The 14183-nt window shown below is 42.1% G+C and overlaps 1 protein-coding gene across 1 annotated transcript in view; it reads right to left on the bottom strand.

The window, feature by feature from the left end:
* Positions 1–14183, bottom strand: part of ADCY10 (adenylate cyclase 10) — a 72349-nt gene that overhangs the window by 4032 nt on the left and 54134 nt on the right. Inside the window, exons 26-31 of the mRNA XM_069480897.1 lie at positions 12372–12528; positions 8288–8492; positions 8113–8209; positions 7068–7183; positions 6071–6188; positions 3671–3866 (exon numbers count right to left, since the gene is read on the bottom strand). Of these exons, the coding sequence (XP_069336998.1) occupies positions 3671–3866; positions 6071–6188; positions 7068–7183; positions 8113–8209; positions 8288–8492; positions 12372–12528 (889 nt within the window). The remainder of the gene's footprint in view (positions 1–3670; positions 3867–6070; positions 6189–7067; positions 7184–8112; positions 8210–8287; positions 8493–12371; positions 12529–14183) is intronic.

Below are 14183 nucleotides of genomic sequence, written 5' to 3'. Positions count from 1 at the left end.
TGGGTGGGAAGTTATTAAAAGAGCAAAGTTTTGGTATCCTACTAAAGTTAGCTTTAGGATATTAAATATAATCCTCAGGGTAACCATAAAGAAAGTAGCTATAGAATATATACAAAAGAAAATGGGAAATTTGAAGTGTCTCATTATGAAAAATTCAAGCAACACAAAAGAAGACAGTAATATAGGAAATGAGGGACAAAAAAACTATAGGGCATATAGAAAATAAATAGCAAAATAACAAAAATCCTTCTTTATCAGTAATTGCTTTAAATGTAAATGGATTAAACTCCCCACTAAAAAAACAGATTGGCAGAATGGATTTTCAAAAACATAATCCAATTACATGCTACAAAAGATTTGCTTTCAATCCAAAGACACAAATAGATTGAAAGTGAAAGGATGGAAAGAGATAGTCCATGCAAATAGTAACCAAAAGAGAGCAGGGGTAGCCAGACTAATATCAGACAAAATAGACTTTAAATCAGAAAAAAGCTTACAAGAGGCAAAAAGGACATTATATGTTAGTAAAATTTCAAATACAGCAAAAAGACATAACAATTATAAACATTAAAAACATTTATGCACTTAGTTAGAAGACCACCAACATATATGAAGCAAAACTGATGGATTGAAGGTAGAATCAGACAGTTCTACAATAATATTGGAGACTTCAATAACCTTCTCCCAATAATGGATAGAACAACCAGAGAGAAGATAATAAATAGAGGACTTAACACAATAAACCAGCTGGATCTAACAAACATACACATAATGGGTACAGAGTTCCAGTTTTACAAGATGAAGAGTTATGGAAGGCCAGGCGTCATGGCTCATGCCTGTAATCCTAGCACTCTGGGAGGCCAAGGCAGGTGGATCGCTCAAGGTGAGGAGTTCGAGACCAGCCTGAGCAAGAGTGAGACCCCGTCTCTACTAAAAATAGAAAGAAATTATCTGGCCAACTAAAAATATATATAGAAAAAATTAGCCAGGCATGGTGGTGCATGCTTGTTGTCCCAGCTACTTGGGAGGCTGAAGCAGAAAGATCGCTTAAGCCCAGGAGCCTGAGGTTGCTGTGAGCAAGGCTGACGCCACAGCACTCACTCTAGCCCGGTCAACAGAGTGGGACTCTGTCTCAAAAAAAAAAAAAAAAAAAAAAAAAAAAAAAAAAAAAAAGAGTTATGGAGATGGAGTCAAAGGTTTATGAATGTATTTATACCACTAAACTTCACATTTAAGAACAGTTAAGATGGTAAATTTTATGTTATGTTTATTTGACCACGATTTTTAAAATTTAACCAAAAAAAAAAAAACACCAAAAACACTTCCAGATAGGCCCCCATACTTTTGTGAGTTTTACCTCCAGGAGTTCAACCAGAATCTCAGGTAAATATTGGAGAAAAATTCGCTCATACTTCTAGCAGAGGGAGAGGAAGAGAAACCATTTTTATAGAGCCAGAGCACTCTGTTCTTCTTAACCAAGTTTGCCTTCAGGAGAAACGATGTAACCAGAGCCTAACCGACCTGGGTGGAGGGGGGTGGTGGCAGGAATGCGGGGGCAGGAAATACGCCAACGGAAGCCAACTGTAGCTCTCCTGTCCCACCTAAGGGGAAAGGACTGAAAAGTATTTGGGAAGTTCTTAGTCCAGAGGAATAGGCTCACTAAAAGACTGAGACCTCTAATCACAGGACTATAGAATGCTTTCTCTCCCCCCAACACCTTACCGTCACGTTACTAAAGATCTATTTATAGCAAGTCCTTTTACCTGGCACATCATGTCTGTCTATCAGGAAAAATTACAAGGCATACTAAAAGGCAAAAAACACAGTTTGAAGAGACAGAGCAAGCATCAAACATGGCAAGGATGTTTTGAATTATCAGACTGGGAATTTAAAACAACTATGATTAATATGCTAAGACCTTTAATGAATAAAGTAGAGAGCCTGCAAGGACAATATAAGCAGAGAGGTGGCAATCCTAAGAAAGAATCAAAAAGAAGTGCTAGAAGTCAAAAACACTTTAAGAGAAATGATGGGCTTAATAGACTGGACACAGCTGAGAAAAGAATTTCTGAGCTTAAGGCTGTATCAGTACCAACCTACAAAACTGAAAAGCAAACACAGACTGAAAAAAAAAATAACAGAATATTCAAGGACTATACAAGTCTTTCATGAGACAAGTACAAAAGTTATAACACATGCATAATGGAAATACCAGAAGGAGAAGAAAGAGAAAAGAAGAAATATTAGAAAAAATAAAGACTGAGAATTTCCCCAAATTAAGGTCAGACGTAAACTGCAGATCCAGGAAGCTCAGAGAACACTATGCAGGATAAATGCCAAACAAACAAACAAACATACAAACAAAAAAACCCACATCATTTTTAAACTACAGAAAATCAAAAGATAAAGAAAAAAATCCTGAAAGAAGCCAGGGGCAGAGAGAGGGCATCTTACCTATAGTGGAACAATTTCATTTGACATTTCCTCAGAAACCATGCAAGCAAGGAGAGTAGCATGATGTATTTAGAGCGTTGAGAGAAGGAAAAAAAAAAAAAACCCACTAACCTAGAATTCTGTACCCTGTGAAAATATCCTTCAAAATTGACAACAAAATACTTTCTCATACAAACCAAGATTGAGGGAAATCGTTGGCAACAGACCTGCCTTGCAAGAAACATTCAAAGAAATTCTTTAGAGAGAAGGAAAATACACAAGTCAGAAACTGGGATCTACATAAAGAAAGGAAGAGCATCAAAGAGGGAATAAGTGAAGGCAAAATAAAAATGTCCCTTTTATTATTCTTAATTTATCTAACGTACAAGCTTGTTCAAAATAATAATAGCGACATTCTGTTCGATTATGTATGCTAACGCATACATCAAATACATCTTTGAGCAGAGATTCCAGCCAAGCCCACCCAGACTTCTGATCTGCCAAACTGTGCGAAGAGAAGTGAGGGTGTTTTAAGCTGTTTGGTTTGTGGGAATTTGTGACGCAGCAATAGAGAACTAACATACCTGTGCTCAGTTTTTTTTACAAAAACGAGGCAAACAAGTGCCAAGCCCAAACCAGAGGGTTCGCCCCTCATTCTCTCAGGGGGTCTGCCCATAGCAGGCTGTAAACTGTCAGAAGCAGGCACCACACCTAACCTGCTCACTCCTACAGCCCAGGCACCTATTGTCTGGTGCTTAATGTATGGGAGTTGAATTTTAAAAATCGTTGTGTGCAGAGATTTATCTACCAGGATCCTTATCACAGCAATAGCAGTAAAATACTACAGAAAAGTTCTATCCAAGAATAATTGGGCTATATTATAATCTAATACTATATTCATAAGATAAAATACTATGCAGTATTAATTAGTAGTGTGAAAAGCAGTGTAATGACATGGAAATTATAATATATTTAAGAGCAAATTACAAAATGGAAATGAGCATGCACACATAGGAAAAAACTGAAAAGTGGTATCTCAATGTATAAAAAAGTGGTTATCTCTTATTATCAAGCTTATGGGCAGTTTATATGTTTTTCTTTATCATTTTGAGGGGGTGCCTTCAAAAACTATTATAAACATGTGTAAATTCCGTAATCAGAAAATAATTCGCACAGGAGGCAGACAGGAATGCATTCAAGGAGTGATTTGTACTGGAAACTGCAGAACAAGCCTCACCTTGAGCATCTCAACACCATTCTCCTGGGCATTCTCAGTCTGTTCTTGAATTTGTTTTTGAAGGTGAAGAACTTGCCCCTCCATGTACCTGGCAATTCCTTGGTAGTAGAGAACTGTTGGAATTCTTCTTGGCACGAGATGTTTAGCTCTATTGGAAAATAGGTGAAAGTTGTCCCAATCCTGAAGTCTAGCGTACCTGTACCGCCACAGGAGAGTAAGAAAGATCAGTATCACTCTTGGAACGGGCTGATTTGCTGAAATGGCCCTCTCTGGATGCTTCCCATACTGGGGTCTCTGGAAGTCTGCCTCCCGCCCAGCCCCACTCCACTCTCTCCCTAAAAAAGCAGGAAATTCTGTGATATGGAACAAGGAAAGAGTAGAATTTTTTGATGACTTAAGACGAACAGAGTTCTTGGGAACACCTGGGTAATAGTAGCCACCTTCTATTTCACTCTTTGGATTTTTTAAGTTAAAAAGTGAGGCAGATCAGATACTTGGCACTATAAATTCTAGGGTTTGAAGATGTTGCTTCAGTTGGAAAGAGAGAGAGTAGAGTGTAGGCTAGCGCTACTCAAAGTATGCGCCACAGACTGGCATCATCAGTGACACCTGGGTCCTCCTTATAAGTGCAAATTCTCTGGTACAACCCAGATCTACTCAATCTGACAGACTCTGCAGGCGTGGAGTCTCTGAGGCAACACGCTCTCCAGGTGACCCTCGTGCCCACTAACGGGTGAGAAGCATTTGCCTAGGACACAGGTGTTGCAAGAACTCTCCAGCTGAGATAGAAAAGAATATGAAATTAGGCTGCTTTTTGGACTTCACATTCCTTGATCTTTAACTCACCTGGGCAAGATAATTTGACTTTGAACTTTAACTGGCAAGGGTAATTAACTTTTGGATTTTAACATCTCCCAAGTAATTTTATAATAAAAGGGAGGTTCTATTCAAATTTGGAGCTGCTCTCATTTGTGGCATTTTGTATAGGAATGTCTCCGCATTGTCATTTAATCTGATCACACAACCTCTAGGGGACCACATTGGACAACATGGCTGTATATAATTTGAGATGGGAAATAGAAGACTTCCTGGGGATAGTCATGGAAGCGATTTCGTGAATGTTCTGTTCTGACCCATTTTGGCGCCTTACTGTTCATCTCCTTCCTTGAAGGCATGGCCATGGCTGCAAGCTTGCTGAGTTAAAAACTTGTTAAGTTAAAGGGATTAAGCCTCAGGCCTAATGCGTTAAAAGAGTACAGGGCTGGCGCTGCTTCCTCTCTCCTGAAGTCTTGCATGTGAGGGGCCTCCATTAGTGCAAGCACCAGCTCTCTTTCCCCACTTCACTGGCTTCACTCCTTCCTCCAATGAAAAGGAGTGGCCTATTCTTCAATGTTCCATGGAGGCCAAACAAAAAAAAAAAAAAGGAAAACAAAAAAACAAAAGAAAAGGAGTGGTCTGGTGATTTGGGGAGAGGAATTGCACAAGCATAGCTCACAGCCTGTCTCTGCTTCATCTTCAGAGCCAGTGAAGGTTGGGCGTTGTGGCTCACGCCTGTAATCCTAGCTCTCTGGGAGGCTGAGGCGGGAGGATTGCTTGAGCTCAGGAGATCAAGACCAGCCTGAGCAAGAGTGAGACCCCGTCTCTACTAAAAATAGAAAAATGAGCCAGGTGTGCTGGTGTATCTGTAGTCCCAGCTACTCGGGAGGCTGAGGCAGGAGGATCACTTGAGCCCAGGAGTTTGAGGTTGCTGTGAGCTAGGCTGATGCCACGGCACTCTACCTCGGGCAACAAAGCGAGACTCTGTCTCAAAAAAAAAAAAAAAAAAAAAAAGAGCCAGTGAAGCCGATGGGGAGTATGGTACTGATCTGCTCTCTGCCACATCTTAGAAAGAGGCCTGCCTTGATGTGGGGAGATCTGCAGTCTTCCAGAACTTCCTGCTGCTGAGTGGATAAGTCTAATTTTGGAGCTCAATATTAGGAGGCCCATTTGTGTGCAGATATAAGCCATATCCTCCGACATCGGGTTTGTCAATAGTGTTTTTCCATCTGATTAGACCTGGGTGAGCGCAGGTAGGCGAGCGGTGCTGTTTATCGGCCTTCCTCAAACCCCAGCACTTTTCAGAAGCAAGTCACCTTTATTTAGCCCAGCATCACCAAAGCATAATATGTTTGTAATAAATGTTCATTGCATTGAACATAATTGAGACATCACTTTTCTGTCCTTGGCTGAGGGGGATGATCCCTAAGGTCTCTTTCAGGCCCATATTCTCTGATGCCTTTAAGCTGTCTCAGGTATAAATTACGAACATTTTTCTTTCTTTAAACAAAATTTTTATAGAACTCTTCTTCAGTATTCTACATTTTTACCTTGGGGAGTTAGTGATATGCAATACATTCTTACCAGATAGCTACACTCGAATAAAGTCCCAGGAGGAGTCCACTTTGGAACTTGAGGATTCTGTTGTCGTCGTTTTGGGATATGAAATCCAAACATTCTTCAAATGGTCTATAAACAAAGCCTAAAAGAGAGAATTGGGTGAAATTTGCTCATGGGTGGGTGATCATCTTTCAGACTATCCATTCCCGGCAGAATTTCCCACTGCAGGGAGAGTAGTCTCTGGTTACTTCATGAATCCAAAGGGTCCCATAGATTGCAACAGGCATGTAACTGAATTGCCCTGTGTTTGTGAGTCCCAGCTATTGTGGAATGTTATGCATACATAATTCCATGGTCTAGACCAGGCAGGTGGGTTTAAACCACCCCTTCCTGGCCAAAGTGCAGGGAGTTGGCCTTGGTATGGCCTAGGGCTTCTGTCTTCCCACCCATGCTTCCCCTGTTGGCAGTAATATTTGCATCCCCTTTCAAAATCATATGTGAGGAAAACAATCCCCAGGTTGGTCCCTCTAGTTTAATGTGTACACTTCAAGTGACCTACTTGGTGTCACTGGAAGGTTATCGGGAAAGAACTTGTTTTCCAAATCACTAACAGCTACCAGCCTGGAACTCTCACCATTAGCAATCCAATCCTTCATTCTAAAGCATGCAGGCTCTAAGTACATCCTGCTAAAAATTAAACACCCCCAGTAAAAGGCACGTGGTAAGACAATGTCAGTAACTATCACTTATGTGTAAAGTTATCTGACAGTTTATAACTGGCAGCTTAGACCCAACAGGTTCCTCCAGACTGCATTCCCCTTCTTGCTGCTCCCTTTTAATCTTTGCACCTGCTAGACAGCTCCTCAGCTCACACCACTAGGCTCTCTGCATCCCTGTCCTATAATAACTCCATCCCACCAGAAACCTAGTGGTCCCAAAGCCCCAGCCCTGGCAGTTGCCACAACACACCGGCATAGGCACCACATCTCCAAGTTCTTTTACATTCCAAAGCCACTCTTACCAGAATAAAGCATGATATCCAAGCAGATAGAGTAGAAAAATGCCTGGCTGAAGATGTGTTCTTCTGCTATGGAAAGATCCCACAGCCAGCCCAGCACCTGGATCAATTGCTTGTATCTGTGGAAGAGAGAAGGTGGTGGCACTATACAGCAGTGGAGAGGAGAGGATGAAGGTCAGTCCTGGTCTAGTTTTGATCCTGCGCAGTAATTCAGAACCAAATACAACTCTTTTTTTTTTTTTTTTTTTTTTTTTTTTTTTTGAGACAGAGTCTCACTCTGTTGCCCAGGCTAGAGTGAGTGCCGTGGCGTCAGCCTAGCTCACAGCAACCTCAAACTCCTGAGCTCAAGCAATCCTCCTGTCTCAGCCTCCCGAGTAGCTGGGACTACAGGCATGCGCCACCATGCCCGGCTAATTTTTTTCTATATATATTTTTAGCTGTCCATATAATTTCTTTCTATTTTTAGTAGAGATGGGTTCTCGCTCTTGCTCAGGCTGGTCTCGAACTCCTGAGCTCAAACGATCCGCCCACCTCGGCCTCCCAGAGTGCTAGGATTACAGGCGTGAGCCACCGCGCCCGGCCCCAAATACAACTCTTAAGCAGACTTGCAACCCACCTCTACTCAGGACTGGAACATCTCAAACTGGCTGTTTTTTTTTTTTCAAATTTTTCTTTCATGGTGTCTCTATATTAGGGTGACCAGAGTCAGGCCAAATCGGCCTGGACCTCAAGTCCTGGTTGCTATTCTCTGGGCATTTGCCTCCCTGGTAACCCTTCTCCTTTCTCTCCACTTGGCAGGGGTGGCAGCCGACCCCCACAGTGGGGACGACTGTCTGACTCCCCTCTGGTCATTGGCCAGAGCAACCAGATCAGAGAGGATGCACCTGGAAGAATTCTATTAAAAAAGCCTCGGTATCCAAAGCTGAAGGATGACTATCAGTTAAATCATCTTCCTGCAAACAGTACTCCCTTCCCTACCCTACAGCCAGACTAAAGTGATAATATGGCCTCTTCCTGCTAACATTGGAAAATGCTTTAAGATAATTACCTGCATTTCAAGAAGAGCGATTTACTAAGTCTGCAGAGGACCATATAGTACTTGTTGGGATTCCGGAGCCGTGACCACATCTTATGGGCTCGAGAGCCTGGGAAGAAAACAACTCCAGCGTATTTGGGGGCTTTACTTGTATCCTCATTTCCCTCCTTGCCCAGCCAGCCCTTACCTAACTCAATGGCCAAGTCCAGGTGTCCCATTAAGAGCTTGATGTAGCTCAGTGTATCTGCCATGTATGCCACGATTTCAATGTCCTCGCCTTTCAGGGGGAGGTTGAAGATCTGCTCCATGGCCAGGACTTCGTATTTGAACCACACGTCCTCGTAGCCATCCAGGTGGTGGTACAGCGAATAGTCCAGGTAAGCCTTAATGATCTGAAGTGGCAGAGGAGAGGAGAGAAGGGGCAAGACTGAGGTGGAACCCAAAGCAGAAAGCCCTGGGACATTACTGAATGTCTGCCAGTAAATATGAACATCCGTTTAGTAAGCTTGGGAATGGCACTTAGATACAGAGATCGAACTGGGTTTCTGCCGCCTATTCACCAAGTCATCCAGGACAATCCCTGTGGCCCTTGCTCATGGAGTACTTAAATGAAATATAAAACTTCTAATTTCTGTGAAAAATAGAAGCAATAGCTTATATGTGTGGATCTATGATTGCATAGCAGAAAGGACGCACTCTGAAGTGTAAATAATGGTTACCTATTTGTTGAAGGAGTGGATCTGGGGGTGAAGAGGGACTTTCTTTTTGGCCTTATGCACTTCTGTGGTGTTCAATTTGTCATACAAAACATGTGTTACTTGTATAATTTAACAAAAAAAGGTAGGTTGGTTTGGTTTGTTTGCTTTAAAAACAAACTAAGGACTACTTCTAAACTTAATTTGGAGATTTAGAAAAGTTGGTTACTGTTTGAACAGCTCTTTAAAATGATAAAATTCCCTCGGTATATAAATGCTTAGAGAAGGATAAGAAGAAAATAGCTTCTTCTAAGGGAGTGGTTTGGTTCTGTATATAAAAATGGCAACAGAACACATGAAAACTACTTTGAAAAATACAAACAGGAGAACTTTAGAATCTCTCATGATAGAAGTATTGGGTTTTGGGGGCAGTTGGGTAGGGGAAGAATTTTAGAGTAGGAACTTTTTTCCTGGAATGCCTCAAATCACAAAAAATAACCAGTCTACAAAATCTGTGTTAAAAGCAGTTCCCTGGGTACTTGTTAAACCACAAAATCTATCTCAGGGAATTACTTTATTCCTAGTTTAGAACATGCTGCATATAATGCTACCAGATGGGAAGGATAGCCAGAAATGGTGGTGGGGGAGAGAGAATTGTTAGGCAAATGAGGAATCCAAGGCTGCAATAAAGCCAAGGGACTTCTTGGATTTGGACCAAGACAATGGAGTTCAACTGCTTCACTTTATGGGGAAAATATAAAGTCTGGAGGTTACGTGGCTTTACCAGTGGTGCCACCGCAGGTAGGGAGAGTCCTGGAAACCACTCTCTGGGCTCTCCGTCTCCATCTTTCTATTCTCCTACGCTGACGCCCTCATCTGCTTTTGAACACCGGGGTGAAAGCTTCCCCTGCTGTTCTGCCCTCAGCCCCCGCCATCTTGGTAATAAGTGTCTTGATTCACTTTCCAACTTGGCTTTTCCATTTTTATCCTCCCCCCTGCATCCCAACTCCACCACAGTTTTTAGGGTACAGCTACAAATGTGGAGGAAAAGTTAAGCATTTTATTCAATAAATATTTGCGGAGCACCTGTCATGTGCCAGGCACACTGTTCTGGGTGCTCAGGATGTGACCAAGACAAGAGAACAGACAAGGTCCCTGCTCCCGTGGGGTCTACGGGATAGCAAGGGAGACACACCACGAAGCAATGAAGGAACAAACAAGAAAATGTCAAATGGCAATAGGACAGACCTATTAAAATAGGGTGACAGTTTAGACAATGAATGGGTGGCTACTTTAAATTAAGTGGTCAAGGCCGGGCGCGGTGGCTCACGCCTGTAATCCTAGCACTCTGGGAGGCCGAGGCAGGTGGATTGCTCAAGGTCAGGAGTTCGAGACCAGCCTGAGCGAGACCCCGTCTCTACTAAAAATGGAAAGACATTATATGGACAACTAAAAATCTATATAGAAAAAATTAGCCGGGCATAGTGGCGCATGCCTGTAGTCCCAGCTACTCAGGAGGCTGAGGCAGTAGGATCGCTTAAGCCGAGGAGTCTGAGGTTGCTGTGAGCTAAGCTGACGCCACGGCACTCACTCTAGCCTGGGCAACAAAGTGAGACTCTGTCTCAACAAAAAAAAAAAAAAATAAATAAAAAAATAAATAAATAAATAAATTAAGTGGTCAAGAAGGCCTCACTGAGGAGATGGGCTTCGCGCTGATAAGGAGTAGGCCAGTAGGGGCAGGAGATGGACACTCCAGGCAGAAGGATCCAGTGCAAAGTTGGGATTGAATTTCTCTGTTTGAGGAACCAAAAGAGGGCCCATGTGGCTGGGCTGGACTTGTGGCTCCTAGTGACAAGGAGTCAGGAGAGGAGGATGGGAAATAGTCAGGGGCCCAAATCTCGATGGGCTTTAAAAACACTATGTATAGGCCGGGCGCGGTGGCTCATGCCTATAATCCTAGCACTCTAGGAGGCTGAGGCGGGAGGATTGCTCAAGGTCAGGAGTTCGAGACCAGCCTGAGCAAGAGTGAGACCCCCCGTCTCTACTAAAAATGAAAGAAATGATCTGGACAGCTAAAAATATATATAGAAAAAAATTAGCTGGGCATGGTGGCACATGCCTGTAGTCCCAGCTACTCGGGAGGCTGAGGCAGAAGGATTGCTTAAGCCCAGGAGTTTGAGGTTGCTGTGAGCTAGGCCGACGCCACGGCACTCTAGCCCGGGCAACAGAGCGAGACTCTGTCTCAAAAAAACAAAAAACCAAAAAAAAAAAAAAAAAACCCAAATACTATGTATACTGGGAGAGCCAGCCTGGATCTACTGAAAGGAACTAGTGGTAGGGACAGACTCCTGGTTAGGAATTTAAGTTCCTCCAACATTTACAGTGCTACTTGATGATTAATGACTCCAGGAGGAAGTTATTGCCCCAAAAGAGACCCACATTGATGTACTTTTATAAAGGAGCCAGGTCACTCTCATTAGATGAGTTGGATTTAACTTACTAATTTCTTGATCTTGTCTCCTGGTGTCTTCCTCATCCAATCAGAAGCTCCCCAGTTTATGAGCTAGACTAGTGGTTTTCCCAGTTGGCCCCAGGAACCCTAGAGGTCTCTGAGACCCTTTCAGAGAGCACACAAGATCAAAGCTAGTTTAATAATATTGTGGCATTATTTATGACAGAAAAATATTGAAAGACCTTGAAATGGGCTGAAACAAAGACTTAGTGGTTGTCCTGTCTAGCTCACCAGTCAAGGTTATCTCTACCTTCATTGTCTCTTGACAATTTTACAACTCAGCATATTGTAGAAAACTGGTAATAATATAAACGATATAATTCATTTTCATATAAAAGGTCAATGTTCAGTGGAATACAAATAATCATTGCCCTGTGACTAGACTAGTTTTGTATCCATTCAGTAAATTGACTTCTCCTTGGAACTAGTTGTAACAGCTTACTGATTCTCTCACTGAGAGTTAAATAAAATATTTGAACATGTACTTTTCATATTTATGTGCGTTATGATTCTATCACTTTTAAAAGAGCTGTCCTTAACATTTTTCTTTTTCACCCTCATTCTTTCATGAGTATATAGTGGAGTTTTCCTGACGCGACATACGTCATATTGCGACAGATTGAAGGGTGGAGCAGTAGGAGAATCTAGTTGTCTTCTACGAAGCCAGACATAGATATTTGCAAAAAATTGAATACACGGCCACGCTTCTCATTACATTTTTTGTTTGAGAAAATAAAGGTCTTTTTTTAAAAAAAGAAAATGTTAATTATGTTAATATGTAATGGGCTTATTAGTTTTATTTTAAAATAAATATTTTTAATTTTCTACTTTTGTTTCTTCTATGATAATAGATACAGCTCATATAAATAAAAGCTACCTAGGATCCTCTATAATTTTTAGGAGCGTGAAGAGATCCTGGGGTGTTTTGCTGGCCTCGGGGACACGATCCGCTCAGAAAGGCTTTTGTTGTTTCCTCGTGATTTTGAATCCCAGTTGGCTTTCTCTAGGCTTTTCTCTCCAAAGGAGATTCAGAAATTGAAAGAGCAGATACCAAAACACCCTACCTGGAAATCGTTTTGCGTTTCCAGTGCGGTGTTCACTTGCATCATAGCGGCCAGGCGGCCGTAATACTTGTAGTGAAAAAAATAATTTAAGCTATAGATCTGCCACAGCAGGGAGAAGCAGGCGATTTGCCGGTGAAGTTGTGCTAGCCTCTTCTTCCTGTTAGACGAGGTAAACACAAACGGAACATAGAAGGTATAATCACCACCATGCTTTAGGGGAGCACAGGTACCCAGTGTCCTCACCGTGGGCTTGGGACTCAGCACTGACTTGGCTTCGAGGCCTGACTCTGTTACTGGCTAACGAGCACATTAACTTTTACAAAGCATGCTTTCTCCATTGTAGAATGGGGACCATGACACCTACTTTATGATGATTAAGACATTCATCACCTGTCCCATGTCAGGTAATTGCCAGTTTAATGAAGCTATTTAAAAACCACACTGATGTCATTCACCACATTTGATTCTAATGACAATCCTACAAGAAAGAGGGGAATAATGAACCCCATATTACATATGGCGAAGGGAAGGTCAGACTCGGGTTAAGTAATTAACACAAAGTCACACAGCCGGAAGGTGGCGGTGGCAGGACTCAAGCCCCGCCCACCTCCAGCCTGCCCAGTCCAACGTGGTATTTCCCCCAGGCACACTGCTTTTAGGAACTAGGTCTCAGCTCAACAAAGGAATTGAGCATTTTTTTTTTTTTTTTCAGACAGAGTCTCAATCTGTTGCCCGGGCTAGAGTGAGTGCCGTGGCGTCAGCCTAGCTCACAGCAACCTCAAACTCCTGGGATCAAGCGATCCTCCTGCCACAGCCTCCCGAGTAGCTGGGACTACAGGCATGCGCCACCATGCTCGGCTCATTTTTTTTTCTTTCTATATATATATTTTTTAGTTGTCCATATAATTTCTTTCTATTTTTTTTTTAGAAGAGACAGGGTCTTGCTCTTGCTCAGGCTGGTCTCGAACTCCTGAGCTCAAACAATCCTCCCGCCTCGGCCTCCCAGAGTGCTAGGGTTACAGGCATGAGCCACCGTGCCCGGCCAGGAATTGAGCATTTTAAACAATTACACTCCAACAGTGGGATGGAATGTGGCAGGAGGTGGCATTCAAGGGGAGGATGGATGACCTTCCACAAAGAATGTTTGGGTTTTCAGCACAAGTCTCAACAGGCCGTGTAACTGATAATGTAGCCAAAAATCCGCTATGCGTGTGATTAAAAAACAGGACCTCCGTAATATGGCTGCAGTATTAGTAATGTAACAAAACCAGGAAAACAAAATGTAATTAGAAATATTTCTTAAAAGGTAGGCTTTAAAATAAAGATGAGAAGGGAGGAGGAAAGAGGTATGAGATGATGCTGAAGAATTGCGGGTATTTTAGTTGAGATGTGGACGACATTGAGTCGGTTGTGCAAATGAACCTTTTTTAAAGGTTCTAAGGAAACAAGAGCAGGGTAAAATCATTTCTAATATGGAGCATTCACAAGGGCCATAGACACTCAGACATTAAATGTTGCTTCTTATCGTCCTGATTTTTGAAACGGGAACTTTTGACCTGCAGGTATTTTAAGCCAATAGTGCTGTGCTTTTTCCTCTTCAACACTTTTCTACCTTTTCTTCTTGCGCAGGTACTTCTTTATTCCTTTTACAAAATGTGGTTGCAAACTAGGGTTATCTGATTCAGCAGATGAAAATACAGGATTCTCAGTTAAATTTGAGTTTAAAAACTAATACTTTCTTAGAATGCGTATGTCCTAGTTTGTGGCATATGTGTGATAAAAAATTATTCATCATTTATCTGAAATTCAAAT

Source organism: Eulemur rufifrons, chromosome 8, assembly GCF_041146395.1.
Source record: "Eulemur rufifrons isolate Redbay chromosome 8, OSU_ERuf_1, whole genome shotgun sequence".
Taxonomy (NCBI): Eukaryota; Metazoa; Chordata; class Mammalia; order Primates; family Lemuridae; genus Eulemur; species Eulemur rufifrons.
The sequence above is the reverse complement of the archived record's forward strand: the minus strand, read 5'-3'. Positions and strand labels throughout refer to the sequence as shown.